We start from the raw sequence: 23,332 nt of genomic DNA, 5'->3' as shown, positions 1-23,332 counted from the left end.
GGGCTATTGACGTTTGAAAAAGTTTATAATCGTAGATAAGTAAGTTGGTTTTCCTGGTGAAGGATATAACTTTAGTTTTACTGATGTTGAGTTTCATACAGTTTGCAATGCACCAACCTTGTATAGAGTTAACGTCAGACTGTAATAATAATAATAATAATAATAATAATAATAATAATAATAATAATAATAATAATAAAAAAAATGAGCCTCCAGCCTGACCGCCTCTGTGGTCTCCTGATCAGAGTTCCTGGCTATAGATCCAGAGGTCCGGGTTCGATTCCCGGCGCTGCCAGATTTTCTGAGAAGTATTGGGTCTGGAAAGGGGTACACTCAGCCTCGTGAGAATAATTGAGGAGCTATTTCAAGGAAATAGCGACTCCGGTCTAGGAAACCGAAATTAACGGCCGTGGGGATTCGTTGCGCTGACCACGCGACTCTCTCTATCCGCTAAAGTTAACACTAACTTCGCCGACAAACGGCGGTCGCTCGGTCGGTATATTTCGCTTGCGGACTAAAACCATGGAATTTGTTTGAGCCTCCAGCCTCATAATATAAAGCAGGGTGCAGTGATATAAGAGTAAATGTACACGTAAGTAAGAAAGTGTTGCTTCTTTGTTTATTTATTAATTCGTTTATGAACTAACCAGTGAATTTACTGGCCACGGGGTGGACTACCTGGGTTTGAATCTCAGAAGATGTATGAGGGGCTCATACAACTTCCTATCGAAAACGTTCTTTCGACAAAGTGTCTGATAATTCAGCTCCATTTAACGTGGAAGTTCTGAATGTGTCGATCTATATCTGCACTCCCCATAGCGACATAATGCTTAAGTACAGAGTCGGCTATAAATTTTTATTGAATTATAACTTCATAGTGTATTTATTAATCTCTTTACTAATTAATTTTATTATCCATTCATTAAATTACGTATGTTTTTAATTATTTAATTGTGTAAGACTTATGCAACCATGTTGTCAGTAGTGATAATAAATCGGAACGGATATGAAAGGAGTCAGTCTTGTCTTACTTTGAGGTACTTCCTGAGCATTTGGGTCGAGGAACTGAGGAAAACCAAGAAATCTTTCGGTTAGAACAGCCTACCTGAGCCGAGACTACAAACCCATGACCTCTCGAATAAGAAGCAACAGTTAACTTTCGTGTCATTCATTTAATTATGTAAGCCTGTTTTAAGTCAATTGTTTAAATATTTACGAATTTATTTTCACTTATCTACTTATTATTTATTATTCACTCATTTACGTTATTATGTATTTCGTTGTTTACTTGCTTTCTTATTTTGTAGATAATGTAAAGAGAAAAGATTCTAGAACTAAACTACATGTCACTTTTTTTAATGCCTAAAATTCCGTCCTTTTCAACTTCCGCTAATGTTCGACGGTTATGTCACTGTTCTTCTTTGTCGTGTTTCATTCACTTATTTTTCATAACATGTTTCGGCCACAGACTTTTATCGTTGGGTACATTACTTACATGATGCTAATTGTTTCACTGTCTTTTTCTCAAACAAACTCCGTGATTTTAGTCCGCAAGCGAACTATACCGACCGAGCCACCGCCTCTTTTCGGCGAAGGTAGTGCCAACTTTAGCGGATAGATGGTGTAGCGTGGTCAGCGCAACGAATCCCCACGGCCGTTAATTTCGGTTTTCTAGACCGCAGCCTCTATTTCCTTGAAATAGCTCCTCAATTATCCTCACGAGGCTGAGTGGACCCAGTCCCAGACCAACTACTTCTCAGAAAATCTGGTAGCGCCGGGAATCGAACCCGGACCTCTGGATCTGTAGGCAGGAACTCTGACCACTAGACCACAGAGGCGGTCTCATATTGAGAAAAAACTTTAAATTAACTAATTAAAATACTGGCGTTAATGGTTAAAATCCTAATGTTATTTCTTGGAGGCTTAGTTTGTTGCAACCTGCTGTATGCATCTGGCCTCAAGTGCATTTGCTTTGGCGATGCGTTTATATCTTCTTCGTGGTTGATGAATGAAGAATAATTACTGGGGGGGAAAATCTTAAATATGATTCTACAAATTTCATATTACGCAAATTTCATTCACTTTATGAACCTGTCTTTATTGAGAAATTAATTTTAATTTTCATATTTACAAATATACATCCTACAACACGACTGAATTACATCTTGGAATATTCTACATAATAAACACTTCAAACGAGATCGACTTAGAGTCTCAACTTCTCTCTCTCCTAAATTAGTTTAAAATTAGCAGCGTTGTGTCTATAGCCGACAGTTGTATATAAGAAAATGTGCCATTCTAGCCAGCCAACAAACCCTCTTCAGAACAGAGCACCCATTTATCATCACCTTCGGAGATGAGTTCGTTCGCCTTTCATTCTGATACTTTACATCATCAAAGTCAGTAGCATCTTACGTTTCTAAGCTCTGTGTTTATCATATCAATCATCTCTTTTCTTCAGCGGCATTCCTTAGGGCAAATGTTTTTAGCGGGGTTCTTTTTCTGGAAGCGAGTATGTTTTGGACAAGCTGATTCTTGTTATCATGTCATAAGGAGATGAAGATGTTTGAAATTCACAAAGGAATAAAGAAGGAAAAAATATCAACTGAGAAAAAGTTCTTTGTTGAAGCTTTCATGTGTTGAATTAATATCCTTTGAAAGAAGAGCAGTGTATTTTTGTTTCTGAGAAAAAATGTGTGTAATGTGGATAAGTGTTTGGACGTGCAACACCAATCTAAACAAAACCAGCTTTACTGCCAGGTGGAAATGGTTAACATTCCCTGTTCGTATCCAGGATGGCAATGTTCTCGAATATAGCTAGAAAATTTGTTATTAATTCCAGTAATTTATTTGGACAATATTCCTAAATGAATATGTATAAGTGTCATCTTCAGGAAGATAACGATGTGAGCACTAAAGGCTCAAAAGCGTAATGCCAATTTTATCCAAACCGTCTCTAATAGTCGGGCGGATTTCATTGTTGCTCGGCATTCAGTATCCAACACAGTCTATTGCACAACAGCCGATTTTGTTCTCAAGGTCATATAATCAAGATTAATGACCAAGTTTTTGTAATGTCTTTGCATAGATTTTTCTTTTAAATACGTAATCCAAATTTTCGTATATTTCCAGGCTCGTGTATTAAGCAACTCCCATTCAAGACCTCTATTTTACCTCCGTCTTCATGTGAAAACGGATTATGATGTGTAAACCCTCAGATACGCCCTGTTAAATCAGCTCAAATCACATATACTTGTTATACGTGCGGAACAGGAAGAAAGGCAGGAACTTCCCTTCCTGTGACTGGCAACAAAACTGTGGGAAACTTTTGCAGTCCATCCACACAAGAGCTTCCATAACAATTCCAGTCACGCTGGTCTAGCTCTCTTTCAATCAAAGCGGTATATCGCACAGAGGCAAGGGATTGGTCAGAGCTTACACTAATCCTGGCAATGCATCCATTCTATGCAACAAAGTTTGCTAGAAACACCAACATTACAACAAGACATGCATGCGGGACAATCATTCAATCAATATATTACATGCTCACGTAATGAATGATTAAGAAGCGAACACAGTGACTGGCTGGTTAACTAATTAATTGAATGATTAACTTGATAACAGATTTCGTGATTCAAAATTATTTTTGTGATTGAATGACTGAATTTCAGTCCTCCTGACCGAGTAACTCACAACTTGCCATTGACAATCTGACCAATGAAATTATTCATTCATCAATCACTTAATTATGAGCGCAGGTATTGATATGTAGTTTGTAATCCTTAAATAATTCCTATCCCTGTCACTTCAGTGAACTCAGCCATAAGGTAACACGCCATTTCATTACAACCTCTTCGGCAAAAGAAGTCCGTACTCACACATGAGATGAACCATCAAAAGCGAGATATCCCAAATAGGTTCTGAACGGTAACAGATCGCATTGTCATGAGACGAACCATCAAAAGCGAGATATCCCAAATAGGTTCTCAACGGTAAGAGATCGCATTGACATGAGATGAACCATCAAAAGCGAGATATCCCAAATAGGTTCTCAACGGCAACAGATCGCATTGTCATGAGATGAACCATCAAAAGCGAGATATCCCAAATAGGTTCTGAACGGCAACAGATCACATTGTATTCCAATGGCAAACGACAGTGGACCGAGTACATGCAATCGTAACTCAAAATTTACTAGACGCACTTGACTGGTCGATTTCATAATAAATAACTTATAAAATAAAAAAAATAAACTACACTAAAATAAGGGTTTATATCACTGCAAGAAATCGTAACATGTCATCATTAAATATATATTGAACTTGAAACAATTGGTACGGTAAAGGTAAAGTTGTACCTGTGCTTAATTAATGAAGTACCACGCCATGAAGACCTGTGGAAGTATAGTTTCAGCATTCTTGACCTCGGACCGCTTTACCCCGGGGAAAGGGCTCCCTGAAACCACGGGTGACCAATATTTATTTCCACAAGGGCCAATTTAAAGAGTTCAAAGTCCGCTCAGACCGAAAGCCAAACGAATGTTAACTATAGTATATTTACCGGTCTAAAGAGCATACATTCTTGGACAGAGAGAACACAAAGGTCACGGGTTCGAATTCTGATTTTGTGTTGTGTTGTCCTGTTACGCAGATGCATTTCGGTGGGTTTATAGCCTCCTATTAAATAAACTTGACAGTCAACTAAATGGGGCATGAAAATAAGCTCATTCCAGATACTCTCCTGGCATTCGACTAGGAAGCCTGAGTAAAAGCATGAAAACCCAATAAAGATATGACCGATAAACTAATCGATATTCGAATCGCATACAAGTTAACATCCTAATGTCTTATATAATACTGTTGAAATTGATAGTAACAAAAATAACAAGTGGTCTACAATTAAGCGCTTTATAACGGGCGGTTCCTTCAAGCACCTTTGTTCCAGAAACTGGAGACAAAATATCCTGGTGTTTCTGAAGATGCAGCCTAAATCTTCAAGACACGTGTATCCATTAATCAATGTCATCTCTGCTTACCTGTAGTTACCCTGACAACAACAAATGTTTAACACGTTACGAGAACAAACACTTTCCTTCATCGTCTACAATTAACTCTGCTTAACAAGGCGTCTTGGGACGAAACAAAGTGTCTTACAAAAGATGGGGCCAAGTGACAGAGGAAACTGATCGCTGTACATGTGGGTTCATGCTTCGTTGCACATAGACAAAGAGAATCAACGGTGTCAGGACCAGACTGAAGAAGCTGATAAACTGCATAGTCATTAGGAGGCAAAGGCTTGTACCCTCTCAGAGATGTCACGTGACATCGTCAAACTTGAAATCCACACAGAATTCCTGTTTCACATTATATCTCACTTCAAATGAAATTCTTCTTATGATCTACAGAAATTACTGTTTTCCAGGTATGATTAGTACTTAATAACGTCGTATTAATATCAGGAGGCTAAATCGTTGTTTAGAAGCTGATAGTCACTCAGAAAATCAACCTTTTATGAAACTGGAAGAATCATTACCATATCCACAACAGCCTGCACCTGGACCCTAGACTGAGCCAGGTTAATCCAAACCAATAAGCCCATCTTCACAGAGGTTAAACAATCATTCCACTCCTAAAAATATATTTAAATGTATATGGGGACAGGCGGTAGCGTATTTGATTGAGGCACTATGCTACAAGCATGAAGGTCGCGGGTTCGGGTCCCGACGAGGTGGATTTTTTTTTTCGTTGATCTAATCCTCCCAGCCGCACTAAGGCCCTGGGGTCAACTCAGCCTCTAACAGAAAAGAGTACCAAGAATCTTCTTGGGGGGTAAAGGGCGGCCAGAGCGTAAGGCTGACAACCTCACCGCCACCTTTGAGCCGACTGTCTAGAAAATGTAGGAACCTCGACGTCTCACAACCCTATGGGAATCCAAATCCTTCGGAACCCTAAAACACACCAACAACGGGACAGTGTTTTCAATATCTCGTGGCAGACAGGTCATCTTTTTCCAGTATTTTTGTGCTGACACAATATACATGGATTAATAGAGTGGTGGTTTTCTGCTTGTTGACAGCCGGATCCAAAATGGGAGTTTCCCAGAAGTCGACTTATCATCGAGCAGACACTGGGTGAAGGAGAGTTCGGGCGAGTGTTGCGCGCACGCGCTCTGGATATCGGCGGAATATCGGGTGAGTAGCAACGGTCCTCAAAGCGTTAACCAACCAAAGGCCATGACTCTGGGCTCATAACTGAATACAAGTCTGCTGTGAACTGGAGCACGCTCGATCGAAACCAGCAGCGCACTTTTCTGTTAGTGTTGAAAGCTGGAGTTTATGCCTATACCAGAAAGCTACTCAATCAGCCAGTCAACTAATTTGTTAACGAGATATTTAATTAGTAAATAGTCTGTTGTGTTAATTACACTTCACTCTCGACGTCTGTGCAGTGGACATGAACATGAAAAAGGCAGGTGCTAGAAGTGAAGAACATATTCCACGATAAGCCAGTGCTTGTAAAAAGGAATTTGCGACGGGCTTGCCGACATCAAGGGCGAACGATGCCTCTGCTTGGGGCTACATGCCAATAAGGGCACCACATTTTACAAACCCTTATTCTTCCCATTTTTATAACAAAGATATATTTCTGCTGCTCTTTTGGTCACATCGTTACAACTAATTGGCAGTACTCTTAAATATGTCACTAAAATTATTTTAAGAATTCGGATACTAATGACGGCTTCTGTTGCAGTGTCTGAAAATTTCACGTTGTGAATTGTGGCAAAGTTTTGAGTAAGTCGAGCTGTTTTTAAATGAGGGCGGTATTGTGGAATATTTCATCATCTGGGATGGAATTTATGTTTCGGCTGGCCCTGAATTTGCGTAATTATTAAAAATAACCAATCGTTTTCTAATTGACGTAAAATACAATTATGAATAAGCCGATATTTTCCGGGGGGGGGGCACGCGGTAGCGAAGTTGGTTAAGGCACTATGCTAGAAGCTGGGAAGTCGTGAGTTCGATTCCCGATGGGGGTCATTGGATTTCTCATTTGACCTAATCCTTTCAGCTGCGCTATGGTGCCGGGGTCGACTCAGCCTCTAACAGAAATGAGTACCAGGAATCTTCCTGATGGTAAAAAGCGGTTGGCGCTGACCTCGCCGTCATCTGTGAGCCGACTGTCTTGAAAATTTGGAAGCCTCGACATCTCAAAACCCTATGGGCCTCCATAGCCTGTTACAGGGATAGCTTTACCTTACCTATATTTTAGGGACTCGTGTTTTTGTGAGGTTAATGGCAGATTTTTAGATTGTAAACTTTTACCCTCAGTTCTGAAGACCAGATCAGCTTCAGCAGGAAACGAAATTTGTCCCAAGGGCGATCAAATAGACATAAATCGACATGCAAAACTGAGGTATTTTTCTGCGAATGAGAAAGCAAAATGGCTTTCATTACATTGGTTCCCAGAAAATGTTGGAGAATTCAGAGAAGCACGTGAAGTGGCCTACCGAAATTTGAAGCCGTTTTGCTTTCAAGAGTTCCTATTTCCCTTCCTCATATTCCAGGATGCACAACTGTGGCCGTGAAGACACTGAAAGAAAATGCCAGTGCATCGGAACTCACAGACTTACTGTCCGAGTATCAGCTCCTCAAAGAAGTGACGCATCCGAACGTCATTCGGCTGCTGGGTGCGTGCACGACGCCTGGAGCCCCTATTTACCTCATCATAGAGTTCGCTGAATACGGGTCCCTCAGGTAAAATACGACTACTCTCGCCTTCAAGAAACCATGGACAATGATCATTCATTTTATACGATTACTAGCTTCTGGGATATAACGGGGTGTAGTGCGCTGAAAGTCAACCGACGTTTTGGATGGACATATCGCTTCCATCTTCAGGGTCGAAGAATAAGCCGAGCAAGAGAGCGTGAAAGCAGGCCTGTTTTCGCGGCTCTGCTCTGGCGATGTGTTCCTCCAAAATATCGGTTGACTTTTAACTGACTGCATGGCGTTGTATCCTAGAAAATAGACTGCTTTGTTGGTATGTGCTTTCTGCTACTTTAAAGTGCACCAAGCAGCATAATAATACTGTCGTTTATGGTGCATGTATGCCTGACGCCATTCGTCGCCATGATAGCAGACACAACTAAGAAATAGAACACAGGAATGTACTCGTATTAGATATGACTTAGAACTCTGCTGGGGAACGTATCTTCGCGGAAGGGCTGTACAGAGTTGGGTCTACACATATTTTTAATTTGTCAATTTGTCCGCCGAAACTCTTCACGAGGGAGCCGGGATAGTGCAGTCGGTATAGCGACTGGCTACGGGCTGGACGACCGAGGGGTCGGAGTTCGGGTCCCGGTAGGGTCAAGAATTGTCTCCTCTTTGCGTCGTCCAGACCAGCTCTGGGTTCCACCTCATCTCCTATCCAATGGGTACCAGGGGCATTTTCCCCGAAGGTAAAGCGACCGGGGCGTGAAACTGCCCACTCGCCTCGAACTAGTGTCGAGGCCAAGAAAATGTGGTTCTCTACATCCGCTCCCCCTTACGCCTTCATGGCGTAGTGTTTAATTAGTTAAGCATAGGGACAAATTTACCTTATATTCTTTCGAGATTTTTGCCGGTATTTTAGATATTGCCCGAGCATAAAATTGCTTCATTAATACCATATTGTATAGTCAATTACAGATGTACCCTTTCTTGGAAATTCCTTAATTCGTGATGCATTGCCGGAAAGTTTTCTTTAATAGCAGTGATGTTATAGCCTAAACGTTACAGATCACATCGCCTTTTTCTGACTCAAATCTCTAAACTGTATTATTCCTTCCAAACAATTCCACTCCGATATGTACTTGTACGTGTATTTATTTTATTAATAAATGGCTTTCTCTGGAATCAGACAGCATATTGCAACTAACATTTTTTTTATAGTTTACTGCTGAATTTTAACTGGTTGTTCTCTACTTTACTTTAGAATTGCGAATTTTCCACTTTTTCGCTGTCAAAACTGAGAATACTGAATGGAATTACATTTACTTTAAGTGTTTGTTACAATTTTCTAATAATATGTAAAATCTATTATTGACCTGTCCTCTAAAACAGTTCGACTTGAAGGTCGCTCATAAAACAATCAAGTCCATTTCCTGCTCATTTTCTTTCGTCTATTTAGAAAGCAATTAAGCTGCTAATCACCCAGAGACAAAACCCATCACTCTAATACTTATTGTAGGAGATCGCTATTAGTTTCCAAGGAGCAATTAATGTCTAGAAATGTAGGAAGCCTTGACCAAGGACGCGAGAACGTGCAATTATCTTCTTCCACTTGACGTACCAATGTAATGTAATTTGCTCCGGCAGCTACCGTCTGCAGTACGAGTGGAATCCAAGAGCTTGGAAACGAAAGGGACGACGCTTTAGAGCGAAAAATACTTATAAAATGACGGTATTCTCACAGGCTTTAATAACAGGCCATGTTTCAGGACCATGAAAGACGCAGAATAGTTTATTAAATGTCTGTGGAATGTAATATGACTGAAATACATCCATGTTTATGACAAACTTGTTTTGTAAAACAAAATGAAGAAGGAAGTCGTTAATAGCTACATAAAAATTTCGTTTAGCAATATTCTTGATACGGCAGAAGAGTTTACGTGTACGAAATGCTGGTCGGAAAGTGAAACGATTGATCTTAATTCCTTCAAAACTTCAGAACATTCTGCAGAAAACCGAGATAAATTCATACAGAACACAAAGTCAAAGAATCCTTCATCGTTCTTTATTTTCCGCTTCCACGTACATGACTAACGAAGCGTGGTATTCGTAACTTTTAAGAATTAATTTTTAAGTTAATTAACGACGTTATTTTCAGCTACAGAAGCAATTAAATAGGGCCGAATACAATTAATACCCACAACAATGGCAACAATATCTAAGGCATGAACCGTATTCGCTCGCTGAAGCATTGGGATCATGGGTTCGAATCCTACTCGAGATATGGATGTCATTGCACGTTTATTCTGTGTTTGTGGTGTTCTGTGTATAGGTAGAGGCCTTGTGACGTGCTGACCCCCTGTCAGAGGAATCATGCCGACTGTGATTCGATTAAGAGACTGAAAAAGCGGCCAAGGTCCAAAAAGAGAACTGTTGAGCCATAGATGGATAGAATAAAATGAATGAAGAGTTAAGAAAGGTTCTGGAAAGATGCAGTCACAGCCTGGCTGAAGGTAGTCACCGATCGAAGCTCAAGAAGAGTAACTTAGAACTAAAAGTCTACGTAGTTAACGCTACACCTGTTCATCTTGGTAATTTTGATAAATATGAAGATTTTCTGCCCCCCGACAAGAACAAAGAATCCAATGCACACACACACACACACATATACATATGCACATGTAAATACCATAAAAGTATATAATTTGTAGATTTATCTATAATCTCTCACCATATTAAGTCACACATGCTTAATTACAACACTTCATCAGCTACTGTCAGGCAACCTAAATTCCATGCGACTGTTACAGTAATTTAAATTTAACAGAAAAACAAAAGGTGTTAACAAAATTTGAGTACTCTAAGAGATTTGTTTGCAGCTTAAACACACTTCCTGGAATCTTGCGCTGAATATTAGTATTACTGAGTACACAAACAAGTAATTATACAACACATAACAAACTTTGCATACATGAATTCTAACAGAATTTATACATGTTACAGACACACGTGCACACTGAGAGGACTATATATTTAAAACATAAGCAACCATACAGAAAACAGAAGTTTCCTCATCTGTAATTTTTAAAACTTGATGATGACCACATTGGTCAAAACATGTACTGTAGAACTTTAAAGTGAATAGCTTTTAATAAGTTTTATAGAAGATTATTGCTGTACGTGAGACTGTGGAAGTACTGATACTCATATGGCCATGTTGGAATAACTGAAGACAGAAATTTAAGAAATAATCCTCAGAATGGCTTTAAATAGCATGGACTTTTTAAGGAGTACTTTGACAATGTATTTTAAAATCTAATAGGCAGAGAATAAACATTCATCTTTCCAAAAATTTTGCCAAAAAAAATGAACTTTTGCTGCCTTTTGTCTGTTTTGTACTGACTGCAACTCTCCAGCAAATGCGCTCTGCTACCAGACAGCTAACATAGCTGCCGCAGCTCTCCAGCAACCACGCTCTGCTACTAGACAGCTAACATAGCTGCTGCAACTCTCCAGCAACCACACTCTGCGACCAGGCAGCTAATGTAGTTACCGCAACTCTCCAGCAACCTTGCTCTGCTACTAGACAGCTAACATAGCTGCTGCAACTCTCCAGCAACCACACTCTGCGACCAGGCAGCTAATGTAGTTACCGCAACTCTCCAGCAACCTTGCTCTGCTACTAGACAGCTAACATAGCTGCTGCAACTCTCCAGCAACCACACTCTGCGACCAGGCAGCTAATGTAGTTACCGCAACTCTCCAGCAACCTTGCTCTGCTACTAGACAGCTAACATAGCTGCTGCAACTCTCCAGCAACCACACTCTGCGACCAGGCAGCTAATGTAGTTACCGCAACTCTCCAGCAACCTTGCTCTGCTACTAGACAGCTAACATAGCTGCTGCAACTCTCCAGCAACCACACTCTGCGACCAGGCAGCTAATGTAGTTACCGCAACTCTCCAGCAACCTTGCTCTGCTACTAGACAGCTAACATAGCTGCCACAACTCTCCAGCAACCACACTCTGCGACCAGGCAGCTAATGTAGTTACCGCAACTCTCCAGCAACCTTGCTCTGCAACCAGGCAGCTAACGTAGTTGCCACAATTCTCCAGCAACCTCGCTCTGCGACCAGGCAGCTAATGTATTTGCCGCAACTCTCCAGTAACTGCGCCATAGGCAGCTGTTCCTACAGAAGCACACAGCACCACATTACCAGCCGGGCAAACCAGCTGAACAGCCGTAAAAACTTGGTCTACTATAAAGGAGCAAATTCTACCAGCGCACTCACAGTGGAACAAACTGCCCTTCTCAGGGCAAGCCAATAGCCTCACAGCTATTCTGTACATTCAATTTATACAATTTAATACATACAATTGTTACAGATTTACGTGGTTGTCTTTTAGAACATCAACAATCCCACAAGATATATACAATAAAATTTCATTTTCAGAAGCACATCAGTGCTGTCAGCAGATGAAGAATAAGATTTCTCTATGTACATTTCAGTTCCCAAACCACTTGCTGGTTTCTAACTAAATTTCACATAGTTAACCTACATTACAGGTTGTCAAACAAGCCAGACTTTATGATACTCATACATGGATTCCTAAATCAACAGACAGCAATTACAGTAATTCGTCTAGAAGGTAAACCTGCCCTTGTGCTTAATTAAGCACCACACAAAGTAGGTGCATGATAGAGTGAAGAAATATCTCAATGCAGCACCATACTGAGATGAATGGTCAAATTCACAAAAAAAAGTTGCTTTATCTCTGAGGAAAAGGCATCCAGTATCTACTGGACAGTAGACTGGATTGGCCCCAGAGCTGGTCTTGATGTTATGCAGAAGAGAATAGCTTCTTCCCCTTTCCAGGAATCAAACACCAATTCTTTGGTCTTACAGAATGCACCCTAGTCACTATATAGACTGAACTATCCCACCTCCTAGCAACTGTTCCATCAGTTGCTAAACAATTTACCTAGATCCTGTCCAAAAATGTACAGTTACAATGAAGGGCAGAGCAGGAAGGTGGGGACAGCAATGCAGCTGCTCCAGGGGCAGATGAGAAAGAGAGACACCAAACACAGCCTGGAAATGTGATAACATTTATGAAAGAAACCATCACTGGATGTTATCAATGTGAAGCAGACTACAATCTTGTGGCTTTATTGGAATATACAAATATCCATGAGTTCTGTTGTCACAGTTTATCCCTTGGTTTCACAAACATAAGAAGAAGATGGGTATGTCTCTGACCTTGTCCTGGCATCCAGAAATGACTACTCCCTGATCTCTCTTCTGCTTCAGGCTATTGAGGAAACTAGATTTGGGGATTCTGGGAGACATTCACCTCTCAGTTCTTTCAGGGATGCACCCATTTGTGACCATCTTTAAACCTTGTTCATGACTGTTTATTATGCCATTCAGTAAATGTAATTTAGTGGGTTACCTTATTCAATTTCTTCTTTTTTGGGGGCTGTGCCAGACATTCCTCATTCTTCTCTATTGCAGGAATTACTTGAGGAAAAGCAGACACTTGGAATCAGATGGGCAGATTCCCTGTTCCTTTGGCTCTACGCCTACAATGCGGCCCGATACTCTAGTAGAAACAGAATGTACAACTGCTCCTGCCACTCCAAGGGATATCCTTTCATTTGCCTGGCAGATTAGCAAAGGAATGGCTTACCTCAGTGATATTAAGGTTTGCACAACAGACCCGTGACATTATCAATATTTCTGGTAAAATTAATTGCTTACCGCACACCATATGGTCTTACAATTCAGGAAAGATAAAAACATAAATGAACATTAATAAAAGAATTATATCTAGAATGACATACTAATATAATGTAACATCTAAGGACCAACAAGAGTGAAGCAGATTTAAAGCCTGTAAGCATACAGGATCACAATGGCTCTTCTAGTGGAAGTTCCACATACATGATGAGTGATGACTAATCAAATTTCTAAGAGGAGCAATTTTTGACACATTTCTCTTTCAGTAAATTTAACATAAATATGCAGTATTTGTCATTAATAATCTAAATACAATAATCTTAATTTTAAATGAAGAACAAATTCATTTTACCTGCAATTACAATTAGAAGGCACAGGTCACTTAATTTGGTATATAGCGTTTCATGCGACCACCTCAACTTCATAATGCAGTACCTCTCATTCCACAGCTTGTTCATCGGGACCTTGCAGCAAGGAACGTGTTGGTGGCTGCAGGCAAGATCTGCAAGATCTCAGACTTCGGCCTGACAAGGGATGTGTACGAAGATGATGCGTACCTCAAGAGAAGCAAAGGACGTGGTATGTTGATAGAATAGTGTTAAGTTATCAACATAATGATCATCATTAACTACATGGTTTCACACCTACCGGTATGTTCCCACTCTTACTCATATATCAGGTCTAATCACGTCATTCAGCTTGTCTTGGCTTCATCCGTCTGGCTATTCTTTCTGATCTTCTTGGCTTGATCGTTTTACATAAATAGATTACTAGCCTGCCATAAAATCCCCAACCTGAAGGGAATGAGGACTTTGATTTTGGGGTGTTCAACTCCTGGATAAGCTGCCATCAGTATATCTATTGAAGCTTCTTTGTCCATTGTGGTATAATCTTAATCTTACTCTTATCTGCACCCTTCTCTTATGAAAAGTCAGCATGCATACATTTTCCCAGAATTGTAAACTGAACAATTAGGACTGCTAAGTCCTTCACCAAGGCAAGGTGTAAAATTTTGAAAATATATATTACATACATTCATGCTTCACGGTAATTAAATTTCTGTAATCAAAATATATACCTGGATAGCATGGGACTGGGGTAGTAGCCCCACCCTCCACAAAACAGGAACAGAATCTACAGATTTTATTGAGACATTTGCTTCTCAAAAATTGCCAAAAGTTAGTTGACACTGAAAAAAGTCATAATATAAAATTGTTGTTACTGATCAAGGGGGGCACATGGTAGCATATTTGGTTGAGGCACTATGTACAAGCTGCAAGGTCGTGGGTTCAATTCCTGATGAGGTCATTGAATTCTTCAATTGACCTAATCCTTTCAGCCTCACTATGGTCCTGGGGTCACCTCAGTCTCTAACAGAAATGAGTACCAGGAATTTTCCTAGGGGTTAAGGGTGGCCTATGCATAAGGCTGACAATCTCATCACCATCTATGAGCCGACTGTCTAGAAAATGTGGGGGCCTCGATGTCTCACAACCCTATGGGCCTCCATGGCCTGTTACAGAGATAGCTACCTTCTACCTTTTCTATTATTGATCAAGGACTCCGCATTTTGATTGCTCCACAGTAACTAAATCTGGTCCTGCTGGAGAGCATGTAAAAATATATGACTGTGATTTTCATCTATTTGTAGAAAGACTTTTATTGTTTTTTGAATGAGAAAACAAAAGCAGCTGAGATCATGGTTTATTGTAATATCTGTTCTTTGCCAAGAGGAAAATATATCAGTTTAAGAAAGCATTAGCTAATATTTTCAGTTCCAGTGTAATGTAGAACTACTTTATGATCTAGCACACACATTAGCAATCTTAAATTTGTATGTTTCAGTCCCAGTCAAGTGGATGGCACTGGAATCATTGGCAGATCACATGTACACTAGCAAGTCAGATGTGTGGAGTTTCGGCATACTCATGTGGGAGTTGGTAACACTGGGAGCATCACCATACCCTGGTGTTGCAGTTCATAATCTCTTCCATCTCCTGAAGGCTGGCTACCGAATGGAGAGACCTGAAAACTGCTCCATCCAGTTGTAAGACTTGTCAATCATTATCAGTATTGTAATATTACTTTCTGTTATGCGTCCCAGCCTCTTCTGCTTTCATTTCTGCCATTTCAATTACAATATTTTTTTTTATTCTTATCGGTATTTTATAGTCAGACTGGAAAATTTGCAAGTCAAAATTCCATCTCTCTTAGACACAGGTGGCGACAGGCAAGATAAGGGTTTGTTGATAAAGAGAGTAAGCTATTGTATAACTCCTGTGTGAACGAGAAAGGATTAAATTATGATCTTGTGTTTCTGTTAACTGACATGATCTTTTAACTAACTCTACTTTTCAACATTTTAGGAAAAGATCTTATTTAACATACCTGGCATAAATTAATGAAGAATGTAACAAAATAAAACCAGCAGTCAGGGTTAAAAGGAATCTCCTTTTAAATTTCAGACTTGAACTAATTTCCAGCAGCACAAAATCTTACTTTCCAAATTTCAATAATGTTACAACAGTCAGGAAGATGTCTCAGCTAGTTTATTATTCTGGAGAAATGTCAATAAAACAGGCAACCCAATGACAACTTTTATATTCATATCTGGAACAAGTTATTCCACATACTGATTACTGTTAATACTGAAAATTGATCCTTCAATTTTTTTATGACTCATATGTTGATCTAATGTTTCATGTTATCAAGCACCCATAACTGTAATAAATATATATAATTATCTGTGCATATTGAATGCAACTCATTTTGGTTAGGGAGCAGAGGAATTCCATCTGCACTCCTGAGATCATGATTTTCATACTGCCCAAGGAATGCATCCATGCACCTAATTCAGATGACCCTGTTCCATAGCTCAAAAATGATAATCCAAAATACAAATTTAAAGTTCAGGTGATTAGGAACTTGTATTCCTTAGAAACACCATAAACACAATAACACATCACTGGCAGCATGATAGCATACTTTTAAAAGAAATATGAACATAAAACATCTAGGCATGGATGGGAGAGTAATATTAAAATGTATTTTAAAGATACTTGTTCACAGTTTATAAAAAGGATTGAATTTGTTGAGAATAGGTCTAGACTTTTGTGATGAACCTACCTGTTCTATACAACATGGAACTCAAGGATCAACTGAATAATTATCAACAGCTCAGGAAGACCTTGTACTTGAAACTTTGTTAGTACCAAAGATGACTGTGTTCCTTTGCATGAATGTATGTAGGCCCCATTCTTCATTTATATACAGGGTGTTTCACGACTTTAGGGCATAACTGCAGGAGGTGATTTCCTAGGTCTTTGTGATCAAAAAAGTTCACATAAACATGTGTCCAATTTTGGACGGTTACGGCATTATGACCGTTTTTTCATTCCTGTACACGCCCTCGTGTGAACCGCGTCTGTCAGCTGGCAGGTCGCTATATTTAGCCAGCTACAGACAGAGCGTTCTCGTTATCTCGACACTTGAGAGCTACGTAAGGCGGGGTGGGTTGGCATGTCCGGCAGCAACCAAGCAGCAGCCTGTGTTGCGACCGGCGGTGGCATTTTCGAAAATCAGCTTTAAGCACCAATAAATTCAAATTAAAGGTAATTTCACTAAGTTAAATTTACATTCATACTTTAAATGTATCATGTATTATGCTGGTTTATTATTTCGTTCCGTTTATTGTCAGTAATCGTTACCTTCTATTCTGAGTTTAAAACGGTCGTAACTCCGTAACCGTCCAAAATCGAACATATGGCTATATGAACTTTTTTGATCACAAAGACCTAGGAAATCACCTCCTGCAGTTATGCCGTAAAGTCGTGAAACACCCTGTATATGTATATGTGTGCATTCACAATGTGGTATTGTACAGTCCTGTGGCACTGTGTCTACTTGATAATATGTATAACATCTACACATGGCATAATGGAAGGAAACATACATATCTTCACAAAAATATACCAGCCTACAACACATGATGAGCATAAATGAAGTTATACTTTGCAGTTTAAATTTTAAATTTAAATTATAAAATTTAAAAAAACTTATCCAAATGAGTTATGACAGTGTAAAAAAGTGCAGGAATTTCTCAAACAATTTTAATGCACCTGATGATGGTCAAATAGGCTGCAACATGTTGTACAATAAATGTGTTATGTCAGGAAACACAACTTAAAAAACTGACAGCTTTAAATTTTGAATTTTCAAAATCTGAGTACAAGTTGCATGTGAAACAGCAGTGAATATGGGAATAAAAAATATACATTCACACTGAAATGCATTCAATCTTTCGAACAAAAGGTACAGAGTAATGAGAAGTTGCTGGAATGAAGATGCAAGTGAGAGACCTTCTTTCAAGGAGCTTACAGCAACATTTGAAAGGATGCTGGAAGATGGTGTGGAGTACTTAGACTTGAACCCACGTATTGTTCACAACAGAACATACTTTACCAGTCCAAGGGACATACTGGGTAATTATTATGTTCTTAAACTCTGCTCTCATGCATGATAATTTTTTCTGGTGAGTGAGATTTAAGTGTCATATGATAAAGTTAACATTAACTTCAACAACAAGTGGTGGTTGCTTGGTCAGTATAGTTTGCTTGCGGACTAAAACCATGGAGTTTTTATATGAGAAAGTTAAGATTGCATTTTAGTATGCATTATCATCCAAACATTAGAGGCAACAAAATTCATTACATGAGTGTTCCTAGAGGAAATGGGTTGTGACACTGCATCACACAGGCAGAAAATTTGACAACAAATTGAAGGCATTTGCTCCACCCACAAAAAAAAACGTTTTATGTTCAGTCCACATATTTCCAAACAAACATGTGGACTCTGTCATTTACGTGTACATATTCCTAATGATCAAATATGCATGTTGTGATTAACTTCACATTTATATCGATCTGCTCAAGGAATAAACCATAAAGCTTCTGGGAACACACAGTCACCTACAATTTAACTGTACCTTTTGCTGATGACACAATATTCTCCACTTTTTTGTCCCTAAGTGATAATAAAACTGATGTCATTCTATTTCTAAGACGTTCTATTTTACTTTGTAAATGATATCTAAAAAAGGTTCTGAAGGGTTCTGACAATGGTGGATGACACACAGAATTACTGGGTTTTTGGACTTTCTCCATCGTCCGGAATTTTAGGTAATAGAGGATCCTACGTTTTGGAAACTGGATCTGTTTCCGTCTTCAGATTAGAAAGGAAGACACCTTCTCAGTTCGGCCCCTTAGAAGTGCCCGAAATATTGTGTCCTCTGTTACCTAGAATTCTGGTTGATGGAAAAAGTCCAAAAACCCAGTAATTCTGGATATCTAAAATGTAGGCTAACTTCTTCTCAGAATACCTTGTTTTCATAAAATCACTGCTGTTCGGTATATCAGAGACTTTGCATGTTAAATGTATGCTCCTCATGCAAAAATTGTCCCTCTGCTAGATGTCAGTAGCTGCTAATGTTGTTTGCAGGGACAGTGATGTATTCGGAGCCAGGAACGTTCTCCTCAATCAATTTTTATAATATGGTATAATTGTTACTATTATTATTTGCACGAATATAAACTAGAATTAAACTGANTGCATTAATGTGTTTTTCTTCCAGTGCTTACCTTTAATTAGGCTTTGACTTTTATGTTGTGTTTGTCCAGTATGTAACTAGTTTTATCTACACTGTGCTGTCTGTAATTGACCTTGCGGCTGTTGGTTCAGCACATAAATAATAAAGAATCAAATTGAATTGAACTGAACTGAATTGAACTGAAATACCACTAGAAAAGATTTCATAAGTGAAACATTTCTCTAATTTTACAGATAATAATGATGAAGATATTGGTTATGGTAACCTGAATATCCTGCAGACTGATTCTGTAAATTACCTGACACAACCTCAACATCAAGTGTCCCATAAAGACAGTCACAAGGGCCTCCATGGATGTGAAATATTCAATCAATTTGGGTTGCCCAGTGATAACTTGCAGCTCCAAAGTGCAACCCCAGAGGATGAACAGCATCTGCTGGAAAGCTACGGAAAGGAAGTAACATTATTAGTCAATGTGGGAACATCAAAATCATTGGAAAATCAGAAACACTTATACCAGAATGAAATGTCTAAGAATAATGAATCACCACGACCAAGCAATGCATACCTGACACCCATCCGGCAACAAAATCTTTCAAATGAGCATATGAAATATACCACCAAAATGTTACCAGTTGCATCCCCAGTGCGTCCACAATCTTACCTAAATATGGATGGAAATGTGAACCTCGCAGACTCAGGAAAATCTGATACCCAGCAACAACAGGATCTGTTGTGTTTTGTGGCAGATAAAACATCAAATTCTACTCTTAAGACTTCCAAAGTGACAGACTGTTAAATTATAAGACTGCCAAAATGGAATTCAAACTTTACAGAATCCTCCTGAACAATGAACAGATTTATGATTTTCCTGTGAACAGTATAAAGTCTTTTTAATAATCATAAGAACTTACTGTTAAAGAAATGGAACAATAAGTCACTACATACAGGAATTATCCAGCATAATGAAGCATATTAATTTTGGAGGGAACTTCAGCAAACAAGCTGTCCAAATCATGTGCCATATCAAAGCTATAATGATAACAAATGCACCCAGTCTGACTTAGAGTGAGGGTCAATGGATGCATGGCAAGTGCAGCAATTGTGACCCAAGATTTATTGCAACATGGTCATTTCTTTTCCATTCATTCAGTATGAGCACTGAAAATATACATCAATGGTACAAAATATGTGACATATGTGTCATGTATGACACATCATGACCCTAAAAATGGCACATAAATACTTTTCAAGACAAAACAAAACCTTTTTTTTTGTAACATAAATTTGTGAACTTACAAATTACTTCATGTGAAGTTGTAAACATGTATATTTATTGTAAGATTCCAGGTTTTCACGGCGGTGACTGTGAAGAAAGCAGTCTTCTGTGATGTGGCACCGTGTAGATATTGTGTTAACCGACGTTTCGTTGGAACGTATCGCCTCCATCTTCAGGGTAGAAGAAAGAAAAAGAAAATCCAAGCAAAGAACCAGCATGAGCAGGGACTAATTTCATCACCTGCTCACAATGATTCTTTGCTTGTGGATTTTCTTTTTTTTCTTCAATCCTGATGATGGAGGCAATAAGTTCCTTCGAAGCATCGGTTAACACAATATCTACATGGCGCCACATCCAAGAATACAGCTTCCTTCATGTATATTCATTAATATACCTTGCCCAGTGGCATATCATATTTTTGGTACATGGTAAAGATCAGGTTGTGCACCAGTAATATACACAGTATTACTCAGCGGCGAATCCTGATCTAGAAGTTGGTCGTGCAGAAATGCAACTGCATGACTGACAGTACTAATGACACATGTGCACAAAGCATATTTTTGGGACACCTAGTCAAGCAGCGAATCTACCTACTTCCCTAGCCTAGTGAATACAAAACTGTGAAACACAGTGGTGTATAAGCTAAACACAGACAGTTGATTCCAAGCAAAATATTATGGCCTTCATTGAATGAAGAAAACTTTTTCCTTCCTCCAGTGTTAATGTTTTGTGGCATATTTCTAGCCAGACCAGAGCATTTACCACTGGTATTACTACCATGTTCTACATTCTTTATTGCCATATGGGCTAGAATATCTCAGTCAGCATAGTGACAGGCTATGGGCTGGCCAGCTGAAGAATCATGGTTTAATTCCCATTAGGGGTAAGAGATGCTTTCCTCCTCCACACCATCCAGACCAGCTCTTGAGCAAGGGTGCAAGGGGGGGGGGGTTCTCTAGGGATAGAGCGGTTGGGGCATAAAACTGACCATTCACATCCATGTAGTGCCAAGGTTAAGAATGTATAGAGCTATATCTTCATTCCTCCAAACATTTTAATGGTATGGTGCTTACTATAGCACAAGATGAAGTTCACTTTTTATCTTTAGCTTTATTATCATGTAGTGAGTTGCAGATTTTTGGTCTTCTTACCACATTTTCCATGCATCTCACTAAACTTGTCTTTAGCAAACAAGACATTTTAAATCACAGCCCAAATTAGCTACCTTTACAAGTCATGCTGATCAGATATTTTGAAGACTAGTACCCCAGTGATTCCTTAAAAAATTCTATTATATTAAGAATCATCCTGTATATACACATAGGGTACAATTTTAATCTAACTTAATAAACTATGCATTTCAGCAGTTACCATATTTGTGAAATGATTTACAGAATGGCAATTATCCCAAGAGCACTATTTACAAAATACTGCTATGCTTCTAATACTAGAAACTTCTGCTACTGAGATGAATATATCTGAGAAGTAACTGTGATTACAGAATTAATTTTATGAGCAGTATTTAGGAAAGCATCTGAAAATGTTAATACAAGTATAAAGACATTAAATACATTACTAATATATAATGTTTATACTTCTAAAGCAACTTAACACACTAAATATACCAGTTTAGAAGCTAATAAAAACAATTAAGTAAATACCTCAAAATATGAAAATATTACTGTTATCATTTTGTAAAAATATTTTTGAAACTAAGGGCTGCTTCAAGCATGATTTACCATTTACTGAATGTCATTGTTATTGTCCACAAACAAGCCCTATAACTTATTCCTTCCTCTTCATTTCATATCATACCATGCAACTATCAAACTCAGGACTACAGCCTAACTGTACAGGAGTCCAATATCCTTTACTTCTATGACCCACTAACTACTGAGTTATCATTCAAACTCCCATTCCAGACTAGAATAATGGCCACAACAAGGCTACCAAGGAACTCATCCTGGCAAACAAAAATTAACTCTTTCAGTGTTATGGATTGAAACATCCTGCCAAATGGGAGAATACTGAGCATATGGACAGAAATGTTCTGCCAATGTTCAGATTGCTTAAACATTAATTTTTTGCTTTGATATTTACAACATGGGGAAAGGTGTAAGAAATTAATGTCTTGAGACATAAACTGAATTTCAAATGTCAAAAGATAATATACTTGTATGTACAGGGGTGAAATACTGCATGGTTGTCCTAGTTCTCATATCACAGGCTGCTACACAGCCACCATATTTCTTCACTAGCAGTGAAAGTGTTTACACACCTTTCTCATTTCTAAATTAAGAGCTCCATTTCCTACAGTTGTGAGCTATGCAGTGATGAGGTAACATGTCATGTAAGCAGTAAAAGAGTTAAAAGTATACATACAATTTAGTAAACAGAACAATCCACACTGATACCAACTTTTGTGTTAAAACGTCTAGGTTTAAACCTTTAAAGCCTAGTTGTTAGTACAGATATCATCTGCTCTAACAAAACAAAATTCTGCATTCTGCCCACAGAGTGTATTTGTGTGATTCGTATGGTACACACAATAAACAGCGATTTTTTAACAGCATTCTTTGGTTGGTGGTCATTGTAGTGGCGACAAGGTGTTTCCTGTGAGGTACAGACTGAATCTTTATATATTTGGAAGAAATTCAGTCTTTACAGAGTTAAACCAAAACTAAAACTACAGCATTTGTTATTTCTATCTTGGAATTTGAATTTGGATGCAAGCATGCCCACATCTAGTAGTGATTGGAACAACAGAGACTGTCTTATTCTTATAGCTTCAGAAAATAAGTTAAGATTTTCTTCATTAGAATGGGATATCCAAAAGCCTGGTATATTAAAGAAGAATTTGGTGCCATATCAACAAATTCTTCACTGGAAGGAACAGTGTTTTCCTCCATTACATGCTATTGGAGTTTATGGTGGCCTAAAGATAAAGCATAAATCATTTGGTGTGCTTAAATTTTCAAGAGACTGAAGAGCAACGT

The 23,332-nt window shown here is 38.8% G+C and overlaps 1 protein-coding gene across 1 annotated transcript in view; it reads left to right on the top strand.

The window, feature by feature from the left end:
- Positions 1 to 20,455, top strand: part of LOC111871455 (proto-oncogene tyrosine-protein kinase receptor Ret) — a 252,459-nt gene extending 232,004 nt beyond the window's left edge. Inside the window, exons 14-20 of the mRNA XM_023864596.2 lie at positions 6,076 to 6,190; positions 7,564 to 7,753; positions 13,228 to 13,417; positions 13,902 to 14,031; positions 15,298 to 15,499; positions 17,764 to 17,933; positions 19,291 to 20,455. Coding sequence (XP_023720364.1) covers positions 6,076 to 6,190; positions 7,564 to 7,753; positions 13,228 to 13,417; positions 13,902 to 14,031; positions 15,298 to 15,499; positions 17,764 to 17,933; positions 19,291 to 19,856 — 1,563 coding nt within the window. The 3' untranslated portion in view covers positions 19,857 to 20,455. The remainder of the gene's footprint in view (positions 1 to 6,075; positions 6,191 to 7,563; positions 7,754 to 13,227; positions 13,418 to 13,901; positions 14,032 to 15,297; positions 15,500 to 17,763; positions 17,934 to 19,290) is intronic.
- The last annotated feature ends 2,877 nt before the right edge of the window (positions 20,456 to 23,332 follow it).

The sequence above is a fragment of the Cryptotermes secundus genome, unplaced genomic scaffold (genome assembly GCF_002891405.2).
Source record: "Cryptotermes secundus unplaced genomic scaffold, Csec_1.0 scaffold434, whole genome shotgun sequence".
Classification (NCBI taxonomy): domain Eukaryota; kingdom Metazoa; phylum Arthropoda; class Insecta; order Blattodea; family Kalotermitidae; genus Cryptotermes; species Cryptotermes secundus.
The sequence above is the reverse complement of the archived record's forward strand: the minus strand, read 5'-3'. Positions and strand labels throughout refer to the sequence as shown.